Source organism: Maylandia zebra, linkage group LG15 (genome assembly GCF_041146795.1).
Source record: "Maylandia zebra isolate NMK-2024a linkage group LG15, Mzebra_GT3a, whole genome shotgun sequence".
In the NCBI taxonomy this organism is placed as follows: Eukaryota; Metazoa; Chordata; class Actinopteri; order Cichliformes; family Cichlidae; genus Maylandia; species Maylandia zebra.
This window is the reverse complement of record NC_135181.1, coordinates 30,127,099-30,153,036: the sequence shown is the minus strand read 5'-3', so window position 1 is coordinate 30,153,036 and position 25,938 is coordinate 30,127,099. Positions and strand designations below refer to the sequence as shown.

Here is a 25,938-nt window from a genome sequence, read left to right as displayed (position 1 = left end):
AGGTTGGTCTTAGAGGGCAAACAGAATAATTTCACTCGATTCATGGGTTACCTGACTGGTTGGGAAGGGAAAGAGCTGCAGTGTTGTCCGCCGTGGCTCCCAGTCGCTATAGTTAGCCTACTATGCCTACTCCAAGTAGTCCTATGTCATGCCGCTGCTACACGCCTCACAACAAATGAACTGCAAGCGTGTTCACGTGACACGGTGACAGTGAAAAAGCGACAGGGTTCGGGTGTCTTTGAAGAAGGGGCACAAATCAAGCCATTATTTTCACACCTTTTTAAATCGCGCAGCTTTAAAAAAAAAAAAAATCACGTCTTTCAAAAGGGCACTTTTTTGGACTGAGGGCAAAAGGGCAAGTGCTTCAGCACCACCTCGTCTCTATCTGTGCACGCCAGTGCCCCTGCCCTACTGTGGATTTCACGCGTCGCCTCCCACGGTCGCTATTCTGTCCGTCGGGACTGGATCGCCGGGTTATGCTGGCCGATCGCTGAATGTCTCGTGGCGCCCCACAGTCAGGCCGGAGGTCCTTCTGTTCATAAGCTGGCTTGCACACGTTTTGTTTCCAGCTCTTCACTTTTCGTGTGTCTCTCTTTCAGTCTTTGCGCTCACCATCTCCCTTAAGTCAGTTTGGCGGCTGATAGGCCACCTCGGGGAACGCCCCCACCTCACAGGTGCCTACAATTGTCCGCTTAATCCACAGTGGAATAAAAAAAAAAAAAACAAAAAACAAAAAAACAACATTGTTCAATCAACACTAAACACACACTATAAATATGGGGATAAAATCATGCAATAGGAATATCAATAAACAAACATTCAATATCACTATTACAATAAAATCATGCAAATAAAATCGACACTATGTACCAACACAGTCTAATCCAAAACAAAATATAAAAACACAATTTTCCACTGTGTGACATACATCAATACAACCGTTATAGCCCAAATTTTAATAATATGTCTGCATTAAGTGCATAGTAACTACATAAATTGCAAGAAAGTGCAATAAACTACAAAAAAAATTTAAAATCATTTTTGTTTTTTTAACATATATTTCTAGTTAGAGAAATTTAAGAGGCTTATCCCTCAAAACTGTAAGTACAAAAAAGTTGCACAAAATAGTTTCCCACCACAGGAAATTTATTTTAAGTGTCTTCATAGTTTTATTTTTGAAATACACCAATTTTTATACACTGCAGGAAAAACGAAAATAAATATAATAATGCAAATTTGCAAAAAAAGCAGCATATGCATCAAAATAAACAGTTTCCAGCAGTGCAATATGAGTCCTAAGCATCCCAGAAACGACACACAAAGTCATAAAGTCAAACATAACTTTTAAAAATACCAGTATAGGCTCATAAGGCCTTGATAGTAAAAAACTACATTTCCGCAAAATGACGTCACTTCCGGTTTCGGGCAGGACATGGATGACACGATAGTTCGTGCTGATGGACGTAGGAAGTGTTACAAACAGCTGATCGGATGGCAAAGCGTGTTTCTGGAATATTATGTTTTTGTTGCTGCAAGCTTTGCAGTTTTTGCAAAGCTATATGTGGAAGGAAACTGTGACCTAGGACAAGCTGATGGCATCAGATGTAAGTACAACAAATCCGGTTTCATATGCAAAAAAAATTATTGCGCTAGCTTATGTGGTTGCAGTGCTACCGGGACCGGCTTTGAAGGGTTAAAGGCCGGTCCGTGAAAATATTGCGCTTTAACCAGTCCGTGGCGCAAAAAAGGTTGGGGACCGTTGCTCTAGCGCACCTGTTGTTCATTTCACTAACACTGATTAACAACCCCTCTGATACTTTTCTGACCACACCCTACAAGTTTTATTGACTCAATACACTTTGATTCAATAGTTCCCTTGTTGTATTTAGCAGTGCATATAAATAATGTCTTTGTATTTTCAATGTGTATAGTTAAATAACAAAACACAGGTAAGCTGAAGCTACAAATCCTTCCATTTCAACAGGTGTGTTAATTACTAGAGAAAGAAGATGAGGTTTTGCATTAGTGCCACTAAAATTAGGTTAATTTTCACAGCAATGAAGTTGACAGACACAACCATGAACATTCTTTAATTTATCATTTTTTTATGCCATCTCAGTTCAATCAGAAATCTAATAATCATACATCTGAAAAACAGTGAATCACGACAACAGGTTTAATAATAATAATAAAAAAGTCTGTTTAGCATCACACTCCTGCTGTTGACAGCAGCCGTCTGTTCTTCGATCAAATTCACTTCTGCAATACGCAGACTTTGGTCCACTCCTGGACAGATGTTTGAGTACAGACTGCAATATGGTAGAATCCTGCTAAATTCATGAAGAATACATTGAGTTGGAAAAAAACAAAACTTTATCACAAATGAAGGCACAGCCAAAGCAGAGGAGTTATGTGGGCTCCAGTGCTTATGGAGGTTCTCTCTTTTTTGGAATACACAAGAGGAAGAATTCTTGTTGATGGGAAAACAAATGTAATAAATATTGTTCCAAACAATATTTATTGTTTCAGGAAATTACTAAGTGCCATTGCCGTTTCACTGGAAAAAGGCCAGAGAGGAGCGCGCATCGACATTTTCAGTTTTAAACTCAATCTCCAGAACTACAAACGCTGCCTCCAACCCGTTTCACGTGGCTTGATAGCTGCAGGCTCACATTTCAAGTAGCAGAACTACTGACTTCTTGTGCTTTATTAGACATGTTAGTATTTATTATAATCACAGTGCTGCACCCTGTCCAGGCCTAGAAATGACACATTTAACAGCATTAATAATAATAATAATAATACAGCACACCAACACTTGAACTTTGATCCCTCACATCATAAAGGGCGTTTATTACTCCAGGCACACACTTCAAGTAATTTCAGGTATGAAGGAGGATTTGATACTACGCAATCATAAAGAAACTATACGTCATCAAGTAGTTCTACAATTATAGGAACCATTAAAAAAGTTTTAAATTGTTGCGAATCTGGCAGAATTTGGGAAGCAGTGCACACAAACACATGCAGAAACAGCGTGACAAACATCATTTGTTCCCATAAAACAAACCAACATGTATTTTACATCCCACTTCTGCCGAACATTCACAAAAACCTTTTTATGGTTCTTGCATATAGAATTCCACATTTCACGTCAAGAAATGTGGATAGGCTTTGTGTGAAATTACAAAAATATACAAACATGACCTCAAATACATGTTCTGGTAAAAAACAACAACAAACAAAACGGAAAACAAATCAGAAAGAATGAATTCATATTCTATATGCTTTGGATAAATCGAGGTATTCAAGTCTCGGGATGATGGTACAAACATGCTGGTTCTGTAAACGGACAGCTGCTTACAAGGGGCCAGAGTTCCATCAGACAGGAGTTACGGTGGTCTTGAGTCTCTAACCTTTGTCTAATCATTTGTTGGACTAACTCCAGGATTTTCTAAGGCAACCAAGACATCCAAGTCTTAGTTCTGGACTACTGAAATGGGATGTGGGTAAACAGTGTAGACATGCTTCAAGTGAACTCTCTGGAAACATGCCAGACTACTTTGGCCGAGCAAACATGGCAAATAAATGAACTTGTGTCCATTTGGAAGAGCACAGACGGTACTGACTGAGAATCATTGGACACGCAAAGACATCTAACACCAGGACATGACTTCAAACACTTAAATGATGATGGCCAAGAATTCTGGGATTCCAAAAAGTTTCATCGATAATGAAAATATTCAACTATACACAATATTACTCATGTTAATCACACACTGTCAACGACAGCAACCTGAATTTAAAAGAACGGGCACTTAAAAGAAGCTCGACACAAAGTTCTAAGCAGCGACCCCATCAGTTTTAAATACATTACGTTACTCTCTTGTGGTCCATGATGGCTTTGGAGCGATACTGCCATCAGATGGGGGCAGAGGTGAATCTATAAGCAACTGAGAGAACTGTCCACAGTTCCTGTAATGGACTACACTGAGCTACTTGGGCTTAAACATGCAAAGCTCATGGAAACACAGCTAACAGGAGTTCAGCTAAAACATTCGCTCAGTGAGGCACTTTAGCAGGACTCCAACAGATCCTGACAGATAAACCTGGATATGTGCAATCACACTCACCGGAAAACTACACAAAATGAAACCAAACCAAGTTACCATCATAGCAGCTCAGCAGGATACGAAATAGTCTGTCGTTTTTTTGTTAGCTCTGCAACAAACTGACAACATGTCCAGGGTGTGCTCTGCCTCTAGCCCTATGGCAACTAGGCTCCAGTCCCTCCACAGTAATTGGAGAAAATGGATGGATAACTGTGAGGTGTTCTGCTAGAGGTGTGCGTGTTTGTGTTTTTCTTCACGCATCACACAAGCTTTCCAGTCTTTTGTCAGTTGGTTGCTGGCATCAAATTCAAAACATTAAAATTTTTAAATTTAAAGTCTTCTCTGGACAAGATTAAAGTTCATATTAAAACTGTGGAAAAAAAACTGAACTACTGTTTATATTTATCAGCATCTCTTCAAGCAGCTCATCAGAAAAGGATGCTGGGAGTGTTTGTGCAGTTTTGTGTATCTGACGCAGCAGAGCACAACGACTACTTACTACAATTAGTATTCAGTGCATTTACTGACTGGGATTTTAAACTGGAACATAAAAGTAGTGCTAAATGTGTGAAGGTTATGGATGATATTGGGCTCTTTTAAATACGCTGAGCAGGTTATATTGTCCCAGTGTAGGAACACTGGAGTAAAGTTAAGGATTTACTGAGCTCCATCCAATTTCACTGCCAGCTGGAGACTCCCTCTCTGCCCTCATCAGAGTTCGCAGCTCTACTTTAACGGACTTATATTTAGACATCTACATTAGCAGCTAGAAGGTGACTATTCAAACAGAGGTCCTGTTAAGACACTACACTATCATAGAAGCACAAACCTGTCATGCCCTCTGTTAAAGTTCAGTCTGTTTTACTTTTATTATTTTCTCTTGTACATGTTCTAGAATTTGTGCTTCCAGCATCTCTATAAAAATAACACATTTTATATTAAGTATCTGTTAACTAGCTGATTCTCTGTTTTTTGTCGAGCACAAACATGAAAGCCGCCCAGTCTGTTACTTCAGACTGAACCTGTGGGGACATGTCTAAAAAGCCTGTTACAAATGGAGAATAACCGGTGGAGTTCTGCTGATGCCTGTGCTTCCAAAGCTCAGTTCCAGCCTGGCAGAAGCTCATTTGAAGTTGTTTAAGAAAAATAATTGTGAGTAGCAACACTCAAATTTAGTGCCACAGAATCATTGCTGATTTTTTTTTTTTTTCTTTTTAATCTGTTGCACTTCTCACCAAGAGAGAGAGACTGCACAGAGTAGCAGTTGGTCTGAAAGTGTATTTGTGCATCAAAAAAGAAAAAGAGGATCACAAGGCTGTCTCCTGAACCGTGTGAACCGTGTGAGCCGTCAGCCGGCACGAGGGCCAAGCCCTCGAATCCTCCGAGTCGTCCTCCTCCGTCTGTGCTCTGTCGCTCTCCATCTCCTTCTCCTCTGTGACAGTGTCTTCTTTGGAATAAGCTTCTCCGTTGCGGTCCTTTTGGGCCATTTGATAAGGCTGTGTCTTGCTTTGTGTGGGCTGGCCAACAAGGGTAAACACACTATTGAAAGCACAAATACTGAAAGACGAACAAAAGTGGAAACAAGTGGAAATATGAGGTTACCTTCTGAGCCAGAGGAGTGATACAGCAAAGCTTTTCTCTGTAGCGGTCGGGCAGAAAAAAGAGCAGCGTGCCCAGGACGGGGTACACTGTGCCCGGGGTCAGCTCCTTCTCTTTCATAGGCCCTAGTATGATGACAGTAACAGGGTGATATGTGCAGAAGAGGCTGACTGGACCTTATCAGAAGAAATCACACAGTTTCTGTAACCCATAAACAATGTTGGGGAGTAACGGAATAAATGTACTGGTGTTAGGTATTTAAAATACAAAATATGAGTAACTCCATTACAGTTACCATTTAAAAAGGTGGTATTCAGAATACAGTTACTTTGCTGAAATAAAGGGATTACACGGCTGTATTTTCCTGTTTCATATGTTCGACTATGCCCTCTCTATTTTTGGTTTCCACGCCCCAAACAAAACATGCATTAAGAGGCTCTAATGCCTGTGTCTCAATCTCGTGGCCCATGTCACCCCTACTTGCGGCATATTACTTGAAATATTTTAAAGAATTATTCACAAAAATGATTTAATATGAAGGCAATAGAAGCTGCATTCTTTAGGGCTATCTAAAGAATGGGCAGTGTAGTCCGTGCTGCAGGGAGAATGGACTGCCATACTCGTTATGTGTTTGTGAGCGCGAGGAGGGAGAAAAAGGAGAGTCGAAAAGTACGAGTTGTCATCGACCAGAAGCGGGAGATGGAAGTATGCAAATATAATAATAACCACTGCAGCCAAAAAGAGTGCCTGACGAGCCCAGTTGTAAGTAAGCTATTAAGACTCGACTGTACACTTTTTTTTGGTGTTTTTCTCTGAAACAATAAGTTTTGTTGAAGCAGCCTTTCAACACCTCTCTCTGTCTCTCGCTAGCAAAGTTGACCCAGAAAAAAAAGTAAAGCTAGTTTTCGGCTACGAGCCCGACGTATTAGCCAGAGGTCCCTTTACTACGGACATGTTTTATATACGCGTGAAACAGTTTTCTATACGAGAGCGCTGCAAAAAGTGCAGCCTTACTGTAGCCGTCCACCCTACTGTTACTCATTTTATATTAAGATTTAAAAATCTAGTCGGTGTTGGTATGGCGAGTAACCTTCAGTAAAAGTAATAATTCACACAGCAATAGTACGTTCACGTAGTTTCAAAAAAAATGGATTACCTATTATATTATCAAAGTATTCAGAATACGTTACTCTCATTGAGTAACATAACGGAATACGTTACAAAATACATTTTGGGGCATGTATTCTGTAATCTGTAGTGTTGAAAGTAACCTTTCCAACACTAGCATCCATATGCTTTATGGGCAAAGGTTCTTATAGTGTACACATTAGCTATATGACCAGAATGCCAACATGGTGCAATGAATACGCAATTCCATTATGCTACGCTAGCTAAGACAACATTTAGTCAACAGCACATCACACCTATATGTGAGAGTTATGAGTGTATTGGTCATTTCACAGGTCAAAAAAAATCCCAAAGTTAATGTTAAATTATTAATTAGTACTGGTCAAAATCAGTTTTTGGTTTAAATATAATGACGCAGAATAATAATTTATGATTAGAGTTGTAACACAAAAGTGGCTAATGCTAAAGTTTTCCTAGCTAGTCATATCCTGTAAATGGAGCCAATTCTCTAACATTAATGGCAGAGTCATTATATTGGCCAAGTTGGCTGGGGAATCAAGGTGTCCACTGGGTTAGTGGAAAAGAGGAAAGAAACAATAAGGTTATATAACAGACGATGTAAACCATTTGTGACACAGACTACAGCTACATGTGTATACCTGTTAGCAGGCTAACTATCAGTCCCACCACCACCACAGTGGCTGAGTTATGAGCGCTGTACCACATGTAGGACAATGAGTAGAGTGCCTTCACACCAGCTGACCTGAGAGAGGGAATAAAGAGACACACAAAAAAACAACAGTTTAAATGACCTCCCTCTTGCTGGCCCTACTGTCCATGCTGACTGATATTTATAACATCAAACTTTGGTCATCTGTACAATCAACCAGCACTCAACACTACTAAACCATATTTAAAGTGGTTTATCTTGAGATGAAATGTGTTACCCTGACTTGGCTGTGGTGTTCATGACAGTGGTAGTTATGTTATCAAACAGTGGCAGAGCAGTGGCGTTGAGTGCAGGTGCTGGCGTGGGAACAGACATGCGCATCACAAAGCTCCCGATGCCGATCCAGAAAGCCATGACAAGGCCCGATACCAACCCAACCACTGCACCCTGACAGGAGGACAGAAGCAGTGTCAATTTATGTGTGACCACAAAAATAACAATAAAAGCCGTTTCAAACACTGACTTATTAGTAGTCTTTTCAAGCAACCAAAAGAAGTCCAGACACTTTTCTTTCCAAGCTCCTTAGACTACGATGACCTGGATGACTGAGAACCTTCACAGACACTGAATTATTAGTAGCCCCAAGTTAAAACAGGACTCACAATGGGGTTTGCCCAGGGGAAGAACATTCCCAAACAGAAGAGTCCCAGCAGGGGTCCGCCAACCATGCCAAAGATACTGAAAGCTGCCTGAGGACACACAAGAAGAACTAATTAAAAACAAACAAACAAACTGTAGGTCAAATCACAATAATGAATACTAAATACTTAGTGTCTCTGTGTTGTTGCTTTTAATATTCTGCAGAAAGTTGACAACTGTCTTGTATGAATAGTCTTTTTTTTTTTTTTTTTTTTTAAACCAGTGCCATGATTACCACCATTCACTTTCCAAAACTTCTCAATTCACTTAAATGTAATAAAGCATTTTCAAACTTTTTGATGAACAGTTACCTGCAGCATAGATCCCATTATAGAAGCAATGTAGGCCATAGCCAGACACACCAGACCATAACCCAGGGCTGTGGAGCAGATGAAAAACAAGCACACAGTGGTTACACCTCCAACTTCAAGTATTTAGAACCACAAGTAAAAAGCAAAGCATGGACTGTATGGCATCTTTACTCTGGTAAAGACACACACACATACTTATGTGAATTGCTAGATCAGACTTCAGATTGCTGCAGACTGAGTCTGTTCTCTGCTATGATTTTTATTGTTTGATAGCACAATTCTGGCTATGAGCACAGCAGCTTTGTCTAGAACAGGGAAAGACTTGATACTCGTTTTAGACCGTGAATGAGGGCCTACACCAAACCCTAGTTAAGAATAAATAAGGATTTCTTGACCTAGATACCCTACTCTAAAAATATGGAGTAGAATACGCCGACATTAAGATAATAAAACAACACCAGTACACTCAAGTAAAATGAAAACATCTACTACTAATACCAGAATAAAAGCATTTGGCTCAGAAGGTAGTGGGGGGGTCAGACCTGATGTGTCCACGGGAGTGTCAATGTTAGATAAAAGCACTTGAATGAACGAGGCTTGCAGTAGAGTAGAAAAGGGCTATATTCGCTCGAATCCATTAAGCATGCAAGTAAAATGTGAATTATTCTTTACCCCAAACAAAAACACAATCCCAGATTAAAGTCACACAACAGTACTTGAACTCCAACATAACTGCATGTTTAGAGCAAAGATGAGAAAACAAAACTCCACCACTTGTCTCACCGAGTCCTTTGGACAGCAGCGTGGCCTTGCTTTCAGTCATATTTGGAAAATGAGGTTTAATCAGGTCCTCCATAGTTACCGTTGCTAAGGAATTGAAGGCTGACGAAATAGTGCTAGAAGAAGAAAACAAACAATCAAACAAACAAACCGGTTTAAGTGAAAGTTAAGGGTGGCTTAAACACATCTGCACTGCACAAGCCTCCAGGAACCAGAACGCCATCATCTCATACGCCTGACTTTTACAGTGAGATCTATTCAGGTGAGAGTTGCTGATACTCATTTTTTTGGGCTGCACATCAAAGTAAAGCTGATAACTATGCATGTAAAAGTGTTAACATGGACTCAATATGTTTTTATATACTAGATTTTATTGTTTAATAATCAACTTAAAAGGGTAATGACATGCCTTGTGATTGAGTGCTACAAGTACAACACACACACACACACACACACACACACAATGAATAACAGCTGCTTGACATTTTGATAAAGCAGCATAGCCTTTGCCAGCCTGACTTGTTATTGCCAAAACTCGTAATTTAAAAAAAAAAAAAAAAAGTACTGGGTTCAGCCCGAGGGTTACTGTATAAATAACATGAATAAGTTAAAACACCATTTGTAGTTCTGCCTGGGTGGTAAGGTAGTAACCAGCTATAAAAGCTGATACAGGAAGGATTGCGACCAAGTTTTCAGCGGTCATCTACTTTTAAGTTTGCAGAACACTTTTTAAAAACACAATTTAAGACTTAAAAAAATAAATACATTTATACCATTTTCACAGCAGAATGTCACAAAAATCTAGCCCTGTATGCAGTGTCATCAGTGCCACGAATAAATAGACGAATCCAAGAAACACGACCTCTATTTAAAGTGCTCTGAAAAACTTCCAGGAAACAACTGTTAATAATGACACCAGTGCAATTAATAACATAGTGAACTGCAGTCAATATACCTTTGTACATCATATATAGTTAATCTCAAGGATCACACTATTCTAGTAGTTTAGCCAACTAGAATTTCCACAGACACATGATTTTGCTATGGATGTTAGCAAGTAAGATTAGGTTAGCCAGCTTGCTGTACTATGGCTATTCTGCACCCATCTGGTAGTGGTTAATCTCGATTTTTGTGAGTAGTCTCATGAACATAGTCAAAAAGGCTACCAAATTAGTTTGAATAAACATCTGGTAAACACCAGGGACAGATAGCTGAAGTTCTGATTTAATCCCAGAAACCAAACAATCTCTCCATGAATCAAATGTCCTGTTATATATTCTGTTAGCTTAATTGCTAAAGTGAATACAACGTGGATTCACACAACATGTGATGTGCTCTGTAACCTATGATTTTTAACATTAAGAGATAATAGATGACAATACCTTAAATCAGTCATAACACAGAGTGTGTAAGGGTGTGTGAATCCCGACCATCAGTCGTGGTTCTTGGGTTAATCACCTGAGTGCTCCACTGAAGAGGCAGGCCACAAACAGCCCCGGAAGCCCAGGCAGATCTCTGAACACATCCATCACAAAGTACAGCACCATCTAAAAAAAGGAAAAAAAAAAAAAAAAAAGAAGAAAAAAAAAAAAGAAACTTAACATTAGATCTAAAACATTAATAATAATAATTTACTGATACTTTTAAAGATGAAATAAGAGCTCACCTGATCATTAGTCGTGACGTAACCCTTATCCAGAGGGCTGTCTTCTCCATAGCGAGCAAACATGACCAGACCCATGAGACATCCTAAACACAGGACAACCTGCTGGCATGGAAAGACTACGTAGCAGGACCTGGAAAGGCACGATGGGTGACAAACAGATGGTTATCAATAGGGTTTAGTGGTTTTTAAACAGAAGGCGTTAGCAAAGCTTTTTCTGACAACTTCATGTTACTCACATGACAGCTTCTTTCTCTGTGCGGGAACTGAGGTATCTCTGGACCTGGGCTTGGTTCACACCGTACAGAGCCAACATCAGGAAGACCCCCCCAACACCAAGTGTCCAGAAGGTGTGGCGCTCCAGAGGGTTGGGGTTCAGGCTACAAAGGTAGAGAGTGAAAGAGCTCCTTTGCAAGAAGTAGTTCCAAAATATGTAAAGGCAGTACTTTTGGCAGATTGGTGAACCTCTGAGAAACTCTGCCTCTCTAAGAAGCTCTTTTTATACCCGATCATGCGATTATTGACTCCAGCTCATTCTTTTTTGTCTTTCTATGTTCTGCTGTAAATAAAATATGGACTTGTGACATTTGCGAATCAGTGAATTCCATTTTTACCTCCTGTTTTCTACCTGGTGTCATTGAGTGAAGCAGAACTCCTTTAATTTAGTTGCCTTTCAAATATGCAAACTACTTACTCTAGTCCAGAAATACGGCTACCGTTGATGGCTTTCCTCCAGACCTCTGCTATTCCTCCTGCCTGACTAGTCCCCACCACGATGACTGCCAGTTGGCCCACAAACATGACCACCGTCTGGAACACGTCGGTCCACATCACTGCTTTCAGCCCCCCCTGGGAGACAGGAACAGTAGCAGATTAACATCGGACCATAATGTTCATCATTACAAGTAATCTCATCTGAACTTCCTAAGTTTGCCTAAGCTTTTTCCAGTGTTTTTCACTCCCTTGCTTAGTAAGGATTTGTTCTTATGAAATATATAAGCTGCAGCTGGAGAAAATCTTTTAAAAGACTTGTTTTGTCAAAATGACAAACTGATAAATGTGTCTTAAGATTGGTGAATTTAGACTTACCAAAGCAGTATACAGAGTGCACACCAATCCCATAGCCAGCACTGCCCCCCATAGGTCAAATCCTGTCACTGCATTTGAACAGAACGAAAACATTGAACACTGCAACAGGTTGTCCAACCTTCTAGGTGTGACCTAACATGAAAAATGAAGTAATGGCCCATGCATTACCTGCATTAAGAGCTAGTGCTGGAGCATATAAGACTACTCCCATATAAATGACCTGCAGAGGAAGAAACCAACAATATAGAAGAGTAAGGCTCCCAGAAAAAGAACACAGTTCAGAGGTCATATTTTGGAGTTCACTGATAAAGCTCTTTTAAATACACTGTACAGGGCAGGCTTATCAGCCTGGGTCATCTTTTAAAAGATAAACGATATGGTCTTACACTCTAAAGGTCTGTACATGATCTGAAGAAAAGACAAAGAAAACTATTCTTCATGTATTCTGTTCTTATGCGTTTTGTTTATTTGGAAAAATTGTTGGGGAAAAAAAACGATTGGAAAAGTAAAGTATCAAGGTGTTGCAATGAGCCAGTCAAATTCACAAATCAATATCTAATATTACGCCGCCTAGAGAGTGAGCTGCCTCGGTGGAGGTTTGAACTCTTGGAGTGGTTCTTGTTTATTTTGGTCCGCTTTTCATTTATTGTTTTACTAACAAATTCCATTATCAGAGATCTATTCTTGAATTTTGTTAGATTATACAAAGTTAGGAAAACAATGTTTTATGTGGAGCCTGATGTTGCCGTACACAGAGACTAATGATTATCTCACAGTACAGCGAGCACTGGTGTCACAACCACAACACCTTTACTCTAACGCATCCCCAGACTCAACTAACTCACCATGGGTCTGTTGGGAGTTTTTAGAATTTTTATTTCTTTTTTCCTTATTAATTGTTGGCACAAGCTACCGGTGTTAAATAGCACATAAAGTTGAACTGTGAAGCCCAGTGTTAACTGATTGTGCTGTGTGATCCAGTGCAGTGGGTGGGTAAAGATTTTGCATTGCATCTGGAAATTCTCATGATGATGTGACTAAAAACAGCTCAAAGCAATAAGACTGATTTAAAGACAACTGTAATACCGGTTTACTAGTTACTGTAGATATATAAATGTAGAATAATCTGCAATATATGATCTCTGTTTCAGATGATTTAAGCTTTCACTGGGTATCTATTGCACATTAAAACATCACTTATTCATAAGGATTCACAAATAAACCATAAAAATACCATCTGAAAGATGAAGGTCGCAGTCCCACATATGCGAACAGTCTTGTTAAATCGCAGTTCCAGATACTGTCGAAGAAAGAATGTAAAAGAAAAAAAAAAAGAAAAAAAAAAAGAGCAAAATCAAAAATCTAACCACATATCATCTCAGAGACAGCCTGTAATATGCATTCAGCACATTAGATGTTTACTGAGGATCAGAAATGGTTGTTTAAGTTCTGATCTTCGGCTTAGACATCAGTCATTTGTCCAGTTAATTTGTAGTGAAGCACCAGAAGCCTCAATAGAGGAACAGTGAGTGGAGTTTAGATAAAGAGAGACGTAGATTCTTGAGGCAAGGACATTTGTTTCTCTGATGTGAATGTGTCAGGGGTAACACAGATAAGACAGATAAGAATGTTAAGCTCTGAGATCATACTTGAGAAAGGCAAAAATAGAAAAAAAAAAGTGTGCTGAGAGAGTGCAAAACTGAAAAATGCAGAGGAAAAAAAAGATTACAATTAATAATCATTTTAGAAAACAGAGACCAAGTCAGGTCAAACTACAAGTGCCTGATGGTTGTTCATTGTCTTGTTTACGGTGTGTGTGAGAGATAAGAGATTAACCCAAGGAAACTTACGACAATGACAAAGCAAAAACAAGACAACACAAACAGTAAAGGCCAGATACAGGTGTGTAATCATGTTAACTGTTCTTGTGAATACCTCGTAAGCACTGGACAGTCGCAGTCTGTAAAAGACTGGTATGAATACATGAGCTGGAATGAGAAGACCCAGGAAATAGGAGCATCCCAGAAACCAGTACTCTGTCCCAAATGTGTACACCTCAGATGGAGCACCCAGGATGGCCACAGCTGACTGAAACGTGGCCAGCAGGGAGAGGGACACAGGCAGGCAGCTCATCGAGCGGTCAGCCATCAGGAACTCCTGTGGCAAACAGCACAGGCGTCACAAATCTTTATTAACATTTAAAAAGGAAAATTGACTTTGTACTCTTTCAATAAAAAAAAAAAAAAAAAAAAAAAAAAAATCATACTTGTGTTGTGCGCTGGCGTCCCCCAGAGAAGGCATAAAAGAGGCCAATGCCAGCTGAGGCCACCAGCAGCAAGGCAAAAATGACATAGTCCACCGTGGTGAAGTGCATCTGCACCACCTCCCCCATGATGAGCACAGACGTGGAGGGGCTGAGAGAGTGAAGGCCTTTGGAAGCACAGCCTCTGAGAGGCTGAGATGACAATGTCAGAGAGAACACCTCACCCAAAGGGAGACCTGCTGAGAGCTGGAGAAAACAAGAGGAAGTAGGAAAGGATGTAAAGTTATTTATCCAACTTGAAACCTGGAGGAAGCATGGGCAGCAGCTCAGAAATATACTGAGGCAGCAGAGGCATCGAGATGTTGTATGCAAAAATAACAAATCTGAAGGGACAGTTTTTGTGAGTTTGGTAACAAAGAGTTGGGGTTTGAACAGAAACAGGAGTGCGTGGTTTGTAAAAATTTTGCAAAAACCGTGTATACAGATGTTTCGCTTTGGTGCGACTAACAAATCTCAAAATAAGACTCCAGCATTACTGCCAGCTCTAACACTCATCCATGCTGATACAGAGATGATCCACTGCCTATAATTACCATTCAAATTTCCAGATGCTCTGCTGTCTGGTGCTTTTACATTTTTATTTATTTATTTATTTATTATTATAATTATTATAATTATTATTATTATTATTATTATTATTTTTTTTTTTTTTTTTTTACAAACAAACTTTTTGGAGAATCTGGTCTGGAAAGTTTCCATTAAGACACAGTTCAGGTTAGTCATTCAATAACTAGTTGCTCTTGCTAGTGAAAGGATACTGTCTCATCTAGTGTGTAATACTTATTCCACTGAGTCCCCACACTCTCCCTCACTCAAAGTTGTTATTAGCTTTCTGGAATTTAAAGGATTGAAATTCATTAACATTTCTTCAGTTTTCTTTGAATCATAATCTTCTGCACAGAAGCCTGAGTAGGGCCGGCTTTGGGCTTGCTGGAATTTCTTATGAGATCTCCTCACATATCTCTCAAGCACTTCTCCAGAAACATTTTGGCCTCTCCGTCGAGGGTGTGCATCAACCATAAATAAAAAAAAAGATGGATGTAAGACCACACTCACTGGCAACTAATTAATCACAAGTTATTCACCAATGAGCATATGGTACCTCAATATGCTCCTTTATGACACTAAGAAATAGCAAAATTTATAAAATGCACCTAATATTTTATTCAACAGGAGCAGAAATGTGTGACTGAGCCCATGATAAACTCAACAGTGAGATATTTACAGAGGTCAGGACAGAGGCCCATTTTCCCATAAATCCATTTGCATCAACAGTAATCATCTCCTGGTGCCCACTAAGAACAGCAGGTTTTAGGCAATTGTGCTTTGGTTTAACTTTTCAGATCTGGAAGTTATATAGCTATCTTTTTATACCATCTATGGTGCAAATAAATGCCTGATATATACTCATTATGACAGTTTAACCTGCTGAGTTACATATGACACGAGTGGTTTCTATTCGTCTGCTAAGATTTAATATCTATGCATCATGATGTAACCGTTTGTGTCAGTCTTAATGCAATTCTTAGGTATCAAAAAAAAAAAAAAACCAAACAAACAAATACCACAAACAAAATTATGGGAAAAGAAGAAATGACTGTACCTATTGAGACTGAGCTGCTGCAGGCTGACAGACACTCAACACCCTCACTTAAGGTTTACTGGAGGACGTATCCTGCCTTGTCACAGCAGTCAAACATGAGAACTGTGAAGACAGAGGAGAAACTCTGTATGTTTTTAAAAAAGCAGCCCCTGTGAAGCAAGTAAGACAAATGATCTCGCACAATATTATTACAAAGGATTCAATATATAAGGATTAATTTCACCAAATAAAATCCAACATGTTATTATGCTTTAACAAGACACACAATCGTGTTCCCTGTACTTTGTTTAATGCTGAAAAAATGATTCTCCCATTGTTCCTCCCCCTGCATTTTCACTCCATGCAGCGCTCAACTGAAAATATTCCTCCCTCTCCTCTACATATTAAACCAGCTTTTCTTTCTTGCTGTTGCTTTCTCACAGCGTGTTGAGCTGCACTATCCCACACTTCTTATGACAAGAAAAAGCTGAAGGGCAGCTGATTGCAAAAAGGTCGGGCTAAGAACACAGAGCAAAGAGCGAGACTTTGTCAGTCTCAATTACTTAGTTTAACCATGAGGTCCTGCTGTGTGGAAACATCAGTTTTTGTTTGTGTCTAATGTGTCACCCAACAGCTGATCAAAGGTTAACTGTCTGATCAGATAGTAAAGAATGTGTGAGAGCAACTTACTAAAAGAAAAAAAAAAAAAAAAAAAAAAAAGGAGAAGAAAAAGTGGTGCTTTAGGAAACTGCCAGCATTGTTGACACCGACTGCTTTTCAAGGATTATGAGATTTCCATCTGGAATGTCACTGTCTGCCTTTACACAAATACCACTTTCACATGGACACCTGCTCAGCTGCTCTTCAGAAAGCTACTTGATACATCTTCATATGTTGGCAGCAGTAAATGGCACCTGAAGTTCAAATGTTTCAAATGACAAGTAGTGAAAGATCTAGATGGGGCTACTGAGTTTTTCATGGCTGGAGCGCTTGTTTGTTTCCATTCTAGCAACTTTTAAAAGACAAGCTCGGGAAGGATTAGCAGGAGTGACACTAGATGTGTGAGAATGTCTTTAAAGATCAAGTCAAGTCAAGTGGCTTTATTGTCATTCCAACCATGTGCAGTGGTACAGTACACAATGAAAATAAACAACATTCCTCCAAGACTGTGGTGTTACATATGACATAACAGACAATCAACACAGGTTTATATAAAGTGCAATGTGCAAAAATTGCAAACAAAACAAAGACAGTGCAGACACATAAGTGCAATAGAAATGTGCAAAAGACTGAGCATTGTGCAGAAAGCATCTTGGTGTATGAAGGTGTGTGTGTGTCAGTCCAGTCTCTCTCTCACTCACTCACTCACTCACTCACTCACTCACTCACACGTCTGTGTAATAGTCTCAGCTGGTTTGATCAAACACTGGCCAATAAAACATGTTCTTAAATCCCACTTATATCCCAGTGGCTCATTATGTCTAATATACACAGCTGTGACAGGTTGGGAACAGAAGCAGCTGCCAGTGTAGCTGGTTTCATTCAAAAGGCCTCATAACGCAGAGCAGAGTTACAGTGCTGCTGTTTAATGTCACAACACAAAATGGGTCACTTTTATATCAGTGTTGCCCACATGCAGGCCACCCAAGAATATTTTTTTTATTTTTATTTCTTCATCTGCTCAGGACAGTAACATGATTAGCTCACTATTGCGCTCTTGTTTTTAAGTAGCTTGTAAACAGCTACCTTTGTTCTTCTGTTTCCCTATGGGAAGGCTGGACAGGTTTCTATTGTGCTTGTTATTCCATTGTCTCCAATCTCTCACACTGCAGTCAAACTCCAACTCTACTGTCTGGCACAACAGCTGGTGACAGCAGCCCTTGCTCTGCTCTGGAGATCTGCTGCAAGCTTGAGGGCAACTCTGAGCAAATGAAGAACTGATAAAGCTATACTGTTCCTCAGCAATCTGCACAGCAAGAAAGAAAGCTGCAGTCATGATATCACAGAAAGCAAATATTGCTTATATGCTCATCTCAGCTGCACAGCTCTTCTGATTGCAAGAGGCAAAACGAGGGCAACAACCTTGTTGACGGCTTGTTCAAATCAGTGAATGAGGGGTTTCAAGAAGGCTCAGTATAACGAGGATCATTTTGAACTGGAATCATGCAAAGCTACTCACCAAAGGTACAAGTATAAAAACAGAGCAGAATAACTCATGACAGCAATAAAGATCTGTCGTAACAGTTCATCCTGGTTTGCAAATTCAAATGCCCACCAGGCAGTTAGTAGATGCAGTTTTAAAAGGTTTTAAGTAGTGATTCTATTGATACAGTAGAAACGATATTTTATATGAGATAGAGAGATAGATAGAGAGAGATAGAGATAGAGATAGAGATAGATAGATAGATCTCTCTCTACCTCTTTTCCATATGGGACATGAGCAGGGGCTATCCAAATGTCTCACATCAGAGTACCCGAATCCACATGAAATGACCTTTACGGCACAGATTTAGTGCTTGCTATCAACTGAGCTTACAATGTGCAAAATACCAGGCTTTTCCCATACATGATCCAATCCAGTTTTATTTTGCATGACAAAGCATAACACAAAAATACCAAATGGCAAAACACTAAAACAATAAAAACAAAAACTACAAGGTAGTAACCAGTGCTGTCATTCTGAGTTAGAAGCCAAAGAGTGAAAATGAGTTTTAAGAGTGAGGCACTCCAACATGGGCAGGAAGATGGTTATAAAGTTTAAAGGCTACACCTGAAAAAGCCTGGTCAGCTTGTTTGTTTTTTTGTTTTTTTAAATCAAGCTTTTGGGAATTACCAGGAGCTGCTGGTCTATGGACCTCTGCAACCTCAAGGGGATGTACAGAGTCAACAGCTCAGAAATGCAAGTTGTAACTGAGCCTTTAAAAGTTTTAAAACCAAATGAAATCTTAAAATGGACCCTAAAAAAATGAAGAGCCAGTGGCAGGAGGCCAGGATGTGGGAAATGACTGAGGCATGTGAGTGAAGCATTGGTACGGCCCATGCAAAGTGGTTCAAGCAAGTTGTGATAAAAGCATGAATAAGATATTCAAAAAACTGTAAAAGATAAGACATATTTGATCTTGAATAAAAATGATAAAAAAAACCCTGAATGATAAAAAAACAAAAACAAAACAGCTTTAAGAACAGCTAATCTGCTGATTTAGTTTAAAAATCACATTTAAGTTTGACAAACAGTAGCCAAGGTTAGTTACTCCGGGGTTGTTATTCAGCCACAGTAGGCCCAAGTCCAAGAGAGGAGCAGCACAGCTATCACTAGGTCTGAATACAGACCTAGTGGGAGAAGAAATCAGAGGGAGAAGACGAAGAGAAAAGACAATGGAGAGTCACCAAAGGAAACCAGGAAGGAATCTCTGTGATAAACACCAGCTGAACCACCGCAAAGCCTAAATTACACAGTAATGTGCAAAGTTTAAAGCCACCCCTCGGGTCTTTATATTAGGCTCTTCTTTGAATGTTGGCGGTCTTTTGTTCTGTACATTGTCGAGATGATCCCACACAGCTTCAACTCAATTTTCAGCATTTCTCCAGTCCTTAAGTCATGTCTTTAGGATATGACTATCAGATGCTGTGGATAGTTTTTCTAGGCCTGGTGCTACTTTTATCCTCAGCTCTCTCTCCATTTTTTCTTTTTTTGGGCTGAGATTACCAAATTTTGGACTAATAGTTTTTCAGAATCGTCTTATTGGTCCAAGACTACTTTATGCTCATCTGTTATCTGTGGGATTTTTCAACCAAAGAAATTGGAATAAATTATGTCCTTTTGTAGCAGACTGCTAATAAAAAGCCGAAAGATACTATTTAAAATTGGTTCTTTGCCAATGCTGGTTCATTCTTTGAGTGGTTTGAAAATGACTGAAAAAGCAGCCAATGTCCAAAGAAAAAGCTCGAAAGACCGAAGAATTATTGTCCACACCAGTGCTTAAAAAAAATGAAAATACAAGAAGGTCTAGGTCCTTGGAAGTAAAATATAAAGAAATGAGGGCTGGTTCAAGAGTTTTGCACAGTACTGTACTTTTCCTGTCCGTGAGTTCACTAGAAATTGATGACTACACTTGTGCACACTTTTTGAGTTACGCAAGTTCTGCGTGGACAACCATTTGCATGTCCATCTGCAATTATGCTGTGTGGGTCTCAGAACGTTCACTTTATGTGGCCTCTAACCGGACACTTGACAGCAACCCCACATGCTACTCCAGTCTGAATAGTGTACAGTTAATGGCTTGCTCAATAGGAAGGAAGACTACTCATGGCAAGAAATTTACTTCTGCACCAGTTGGCTAACGCCTATTTCACCTACTTACTTCAAAATGGGAAAATTCCTTTATATGGTGTACACTGTTTCAGTGAACTTATCTCGCAAACTTATTTATTTAGCCATGCTTTAGGGACTAGTAAAGCGCTTTATAAATACAGGCCATTTACAGACCATGCTCTGTGTGCCTGTGCGTTTTCAGCGGTGGCTGTGCCATCTTACGCAAAACACCACAACGAGGTCATGGAGGTCGTGGTTGCCTAGCAACAATGGGACAACGATTGTACATTACGTGAGGTAGTCTAAGCAGAGCTGGTGGCATCATCCTTGTGTAGTGTGTGAATTGTAGAGAAAAAAAAAGGAAACCTGCTTTTTGGTGGTGCGAGGAAGGGTGAGCCTGGGAAGGTTTGCATCTGTACAGGAGCAACGCCTGAATAGGGCCAATGCTTTGTACAATCCGTTTAAAAGCAACCCACGCGCTTTCATTCTCCTCATCAGACAGAGTTCAACACAAACATTCCTCTTAAAGCAACTTAGGTTTCACAGGATATTAAGAATAGGGACTACAGGGCAAATGGGAAGAATACTACCAATGTCCTATTATCCTTTGTAGTGTAATTCACTAGCTGGGCCCACGTCCTCATTTTAGGATTGACAGTGTTTTAGTAGGTAAAGGTGAATGCTTGGACATGAATTGAGCTGCGGTTTGGGGAAGGCCTCGAAGGGGACTGGCAACGGCTCCCGGGCCTGGCAAATCCAAATCTACTAAATAGAAGTGAAGAAGTTAAAGAATTGAGAACAAGGACAGAGGAAGGGTGGGGTACGTAAACGAGAATCAACAGTTTGCAGAACTGGGGGGAACCTATATAGATGGCAACTGGAAGGAGCGTGTTTGGAGGCGTGGTCCCGCTCCTGAAATTCAGATACATAATCTCCAATAGAAAAATCTGACTGATTGTTCATCCAACAGATTTTTTTTTTTTTTTTAAATTTGATTTCAGGCAATTCCAAGGACAGTCTGACCAAACTCAGTGCAACTTGTCCTTTCCAAGTGACTTTCTAAATTTATACTTATCTGGACAGTGAGGACCATTTCAGTGAAGAGAAAACACCGATTTCCATTTCCTGACATGTTCCAAGACCTCTGCCCCTATTAAATGAAATGCTGGAGGTGGTGAAACCAGCATCAAGACACCAGCATACAAAAGATCAACATTTATTAAATCGGACACAGGACAAAAAGGACGAACTGTGGAGCAGAAATGGGTTGCAAAGTGGCTTGTATAGGAGTAGCAACTGCGGACAGGCTAAATAAGATTTGGGTATGTTAGTTTTAATCATCAGATTGCTGGGGCTTTCTTTGTAGTATCATTGGGTTTTTACAATCTACAATCTTACAATATAAAGTACCTTGAGGCAACTGTTGTTGTGATTTGACGCAATATAAATTTGAAATTGAAAATTCAGTGAACGCAAAGGGAGCAACTCGAGGTTAAGTATATTGCCCAAGTCACCATCCAAATCACCATTGCTGTTAGTGATCAAACCTAGTTTGAGTGTGTCACTTGATATAAAAGTCAGTTGTAAAAGTGGCACAAAGGTCACAGGATTCCTCAACTTAATAAGAAAAATGACTCGTGGATAAAAATGGCGTGTTCTGGTAAATATATTTAACTTCTTTTGTCTACTGGACCATGAGTTATATGAGGTTATGACAATAAGAAATTAGGTAATCCACAACTACTGTATATACTGACCATTAAAAAAAATACATCACTTTCAGAGACACTGTACATGTTCAAGCTCCATGTTTACACACAGGCACAGCTGGTCTACTGTCATCATCTCTGGAATTTGTGCAGCCACAGTCTCCAGCTGAGTTTGTATCTCAGTTACCCTAAAAGCCCAATAATGTGAGTAATCATTAAACCTTGAGCCACAACCTGATCTGCTCTGTAAAAGAATCACCACGAGCACAGATATCAAGGTAAGAGGGGGTGGGCGGAGACTGGAGACAGTGGATTTGTTTTTTTATAAGCAACAAAGATAAAGTGCATAGTGCAATGCAGAACAGATAAGCTGAGAAAACCGGACCCTTAGATTGGACGACACTTTAAATGTGGCAGCAAAAGAAGAATGTCCTTAAATAAATACGTTACAAATGAACTTTATTTATACAGCGTCAAATCACAACGGTTGTCACACATCCATTACCCTAGACCCAACAAAAATGCAGAGTTATCAAATTCCAGTTCAGGGATCTCTTGTAATGTAATATTTTATGATGTTGTAGTTGACTTATAAAAATTGTGATTAAGAGACAGGCTCCGTTAACACAATTATTCGCCGTACTTATCTCTGAGTACCTGAGAGCGGACAATTTTCAGAATACGTTAATAGTGACGTGAACGTCACAGGGTAATTAAGCCACCGTAAGCAGTACATTGAGTGGAATTGCTGGTTGCTGTATTGTTATGCTAAGTGTGAAACATAAAAACACACGTAAAACCTTCCACTTAATGCTGCTCCCAGCAGAGTAAGGAACATTAACCTGGAAACGCAAACACGGACACATTAGCAGGCTACAGACTCCCCACGCGCTTATTCATTCCAGCTGCCTGCCACACAGCTAGCCAAATCGGCTCACCTTTGCTACGTAGCTGCAGTTCTGTTTTCAGGATAGCTATAAGAGACATTACTTAACCCTAAAGAAGCACGAGCAGACGAAGCCAGGTAAATATTGATCAGTGCGCCCACATGGTCTTGTTTCCCAGTCACCCTGACCTAAACTTCACATTGGTACCGCGTGCACCAACGTGAAACTAATCTGATAGCCGGCTCTGTCAGAGCCCTCGGCGACAGCTAAACAAGCGAATACCAGTCCCCCTTGATAATATTTCCTCTTGAGTGAATTTATTAGCTCAGCATGCTTACCTGTGGACGAGTCTTCGCTGGCAACCTGCTCTAATTGCAACACATCACTGGGTTGAAGCCACTTCATGAGTAGGACCTCCCATTATCCTTGACACTAGATGCCTTCACGTGCTCCCCGTAAACTAAAATTAAACCTAACCACCTCCATATATTTCATTGGGTTTAAATTACTGCCGGGTATCTACTAAATATGTTACACAAGTAGTTTCATAAAATTGAAATACTCCATCATGTCAACTTTGTACTTAACGGTACTTAAATACAAGATCCTGCTAATTTGTTGACGCCGCTCTTATAAAGATCTTTGGCAGTGGCAACTTTATTTAAACCACTGAGACACAACCCAAAGAATTCTTTAATAAGGTGAAGAATAAATCAGAATGCTAATGAATGGTTTGCAATTATTTGAAATACGTTCACAGCCCATTCTTTCCCTTTCCCAAATCCAATACAACTAGTCTTTCTAAAATCTGTGAAGGGAATAGATTGCTCTGGCACTCTAGAAATCTTTAAATATTAGACTATGATTTGAGAGCTCTAGTTTTCCACCTGGAATGAATTGAGGCAACAGAACATGGGAGCACTGTAACTGTTGCAGTCATTTCGGGCATGATGACGATGTTTGTCGTGATGCCAGTGAGCAGCCGCAACAGTACCGGGGAACCGGGGCACGTCATCATCGCTGGTAATTGATCACCATGGCAATGGCAGCTGATTGATTTTGCCGACTCATTGACATATCCCTCGTTCACCCCACAGAGCACACGCACACGGTTGTATCCTACCTGTCTTTTTCCATATCCAAAGCTAGTATGAAGACATTTTCTCAGTATTCATACCCCCGATGACACACGCTCGCTCCGAGTTCAGACAATGCATTATTGACATTCATCAAAACGGACCCCATGACATCCTTCACTGCTCCCAGTGCGCATTGGTAAATACGCAGCTGCACACATCTCTGTACCCTCTTCCGGCTGGTGACTCATGCGCCTCACTGAATTAACGGTGGCACTACAGAGGAGGGATGATACTGTAGAAAGTCAGGGTACATAACATCAACTGATTGCTTTATTCCCTTGGCTTCAAACACAGGCACGAAAAGATAAACTTAGCACAAAAATTTAAAAGCAAGGAAATTTGTGTTTGGTTCATTATGTTTTAGCCTGTTTATTTCCTCTTAAATGGTGCCCCACATGTAAGGAAAACACATTTGTAGGTTGCTCCCATGCAAAAGTAGCCAAGTCTTTTCTGCCAATGCCAAACAGCTTATTCTGATATTGACTCTTGTTCTGAGCTTCGGGTATCCCAGGTGATGACAATCAGGTTAGCCGAGCTGGCAACACCTGTGAACATGGACCCTGCTACAGGGTCAGTGTCTGCTACAGGGTCAGTGTCTGCTCCAAGAATACCACATCTGACTGACCTGGATAGGGACTGTACCATAGGAAAACTTAAAGCTGGTGTTCTGCAAAACAAAGTTGCAGGGTTATTAGGAGTGAGCCAGTACATTCGACAAACTGCTGTTGCTCTGGTGTCGGCAACATAACAATGCTGACCTCAATCCCACTGAACACATGTGAGATCAGCTTGAGTGTGCTGTTCATGTCAGTGTGACCTACACAATCAGTAGCAGATGAAGCTGTTTTTCATTGGCAGAGAAGATTTGGCAAGTTTGTCACAGGTGCAACCCACAAATGTAATTTTTCTTACATATGTGGCAGCATTTAAGGAGAAATAAACAACTTTAAACAGTATGCGATTTATTACCAGGAACATTTCTGCCACTTTCTAATAGTGCTGTAACTAACTTTAAGAATACATTTCACCCACTGTTATCATCATGTCTTGTACCAACACAGAGCACAGCAGCTACCTGGGAGAGTTCTACCAAGAACTACTCCAAGAAAAGTCGATTATGTTCTTAATAATTTTACCTCTTCTCTATGTATGACTCTGGATACTGTAGCTCCTGTGAAAAAGACAGCCTCAAATCAGAAGTACTTGACTCCCTAGTATAACTCTCAAATGCATACCTAAAGCAGATAACTCGTAAGCTGGAGAGGAAATGGCGTATCACAAATTTAGAAGATTATCATTTAGCCTGGAGAAATAGTTTGCTGCTTTATAAAAAAAAGCCCTTCATAAAGCTAGAAGTTCTTACTATTCATCATCACCCAGGTTTCTCCTCAGCACTGTAGCCAGGCTCACAAAAAGTCAGAACACTGTTGAGCCACCCATTCCTTTAAAGTTAACTAGTAATGATTTCATGAACTTCTTCACAAATAAAAATTGAACCATTAGAGAAAAAATACTCATTATCTCACAGATGTAACATTATGTACAGCTACTTTCAATACCATTGATATTCATTTACTCTTTTTCTCCAATTGATCTTTCTGAGTTAACTTCAGTAATTACTTCTTCCAAACTGTCAACGTGTCTTTTAGACCCCATTCCTCTGTTTACATTATACATGGTTCCCTTAGGCAGTATCATCAGAAGGTATAGCAGACATTTTCACTGCTATGCAGATGACACCCAACTTTATTTATGTATGAATCCAGACAACACACACCAGTTAGTTAAACTGCAGGGATGTCTTAAAGACATAAAGACCTGGGGGAACTCTAACTTTCTGCTTCTAAATTCAGATAAAAATGAGGTTATTGTACTAACATATTGTACTTTGCCCTAAAGTTCCTAGAAATATGGTATCTAAACAGATACTTATGG

At 39.9% G+C, this 25,938-nt stretch overlaps 1 protein-coding gene across 2 annotated transcripts; it reads right to left on the bottom strand.

Moving 5' to 3' along the window:
• Positions 1-2,818: 2,818 nt before the first annotated feature.
• slc5a6a (solute carrier family 5 member 6a) lies at positions 2,819-24,142 on the bottom strand. Of its 2 annotated transcripts, none has more exons than XM_004566263.5 (18): positions 23,988-24,142; positions 15,978-16,079; positions 14,318-14,560; positions 13,987-14,208; positions 13,286-13,351; positions 12,220-12,271; positions 12,052-12,119; positions 11,657-11,811; positions 11,202-11,342; positions 10,966-11,095; positions 10,758-10,846; positions 9,303-9,415; positions 8,520-8,587; positions 8,172-8,258; positions 7,787-7,956; positions 7,499-7,602; positions 5,715-5,836; positions 2,819-5,629 (listed from the first exon to the last, which is right to left on the bottom strand). In XM_004566263.5, exons 3-18 carry the CDS (start codon positions 14,441-14,443, stop codon positions 5,420-5,422), a joined length of 1,923 nt encoding a protein of 640 aa, XP_004566320.2. In that variant the 5' UTR covers positions 14,444-14,560; positions 15,978-16,079; positions 23,988-24,142; the 3' UTR covers positions 2,819-5,419. The 2 variants fall into 2 exon arrangements, with proteins under 2 accessions (XP_004566320.2, XP_004566318.2); XM_004566261.5 differs by lacking the exon at positions 23,988-24,142 and adding an exon at positions 23,203-23,384.
• Between the last annotated feature and the right edge of the window lie 1,796 nt (positions 24,143-25,938).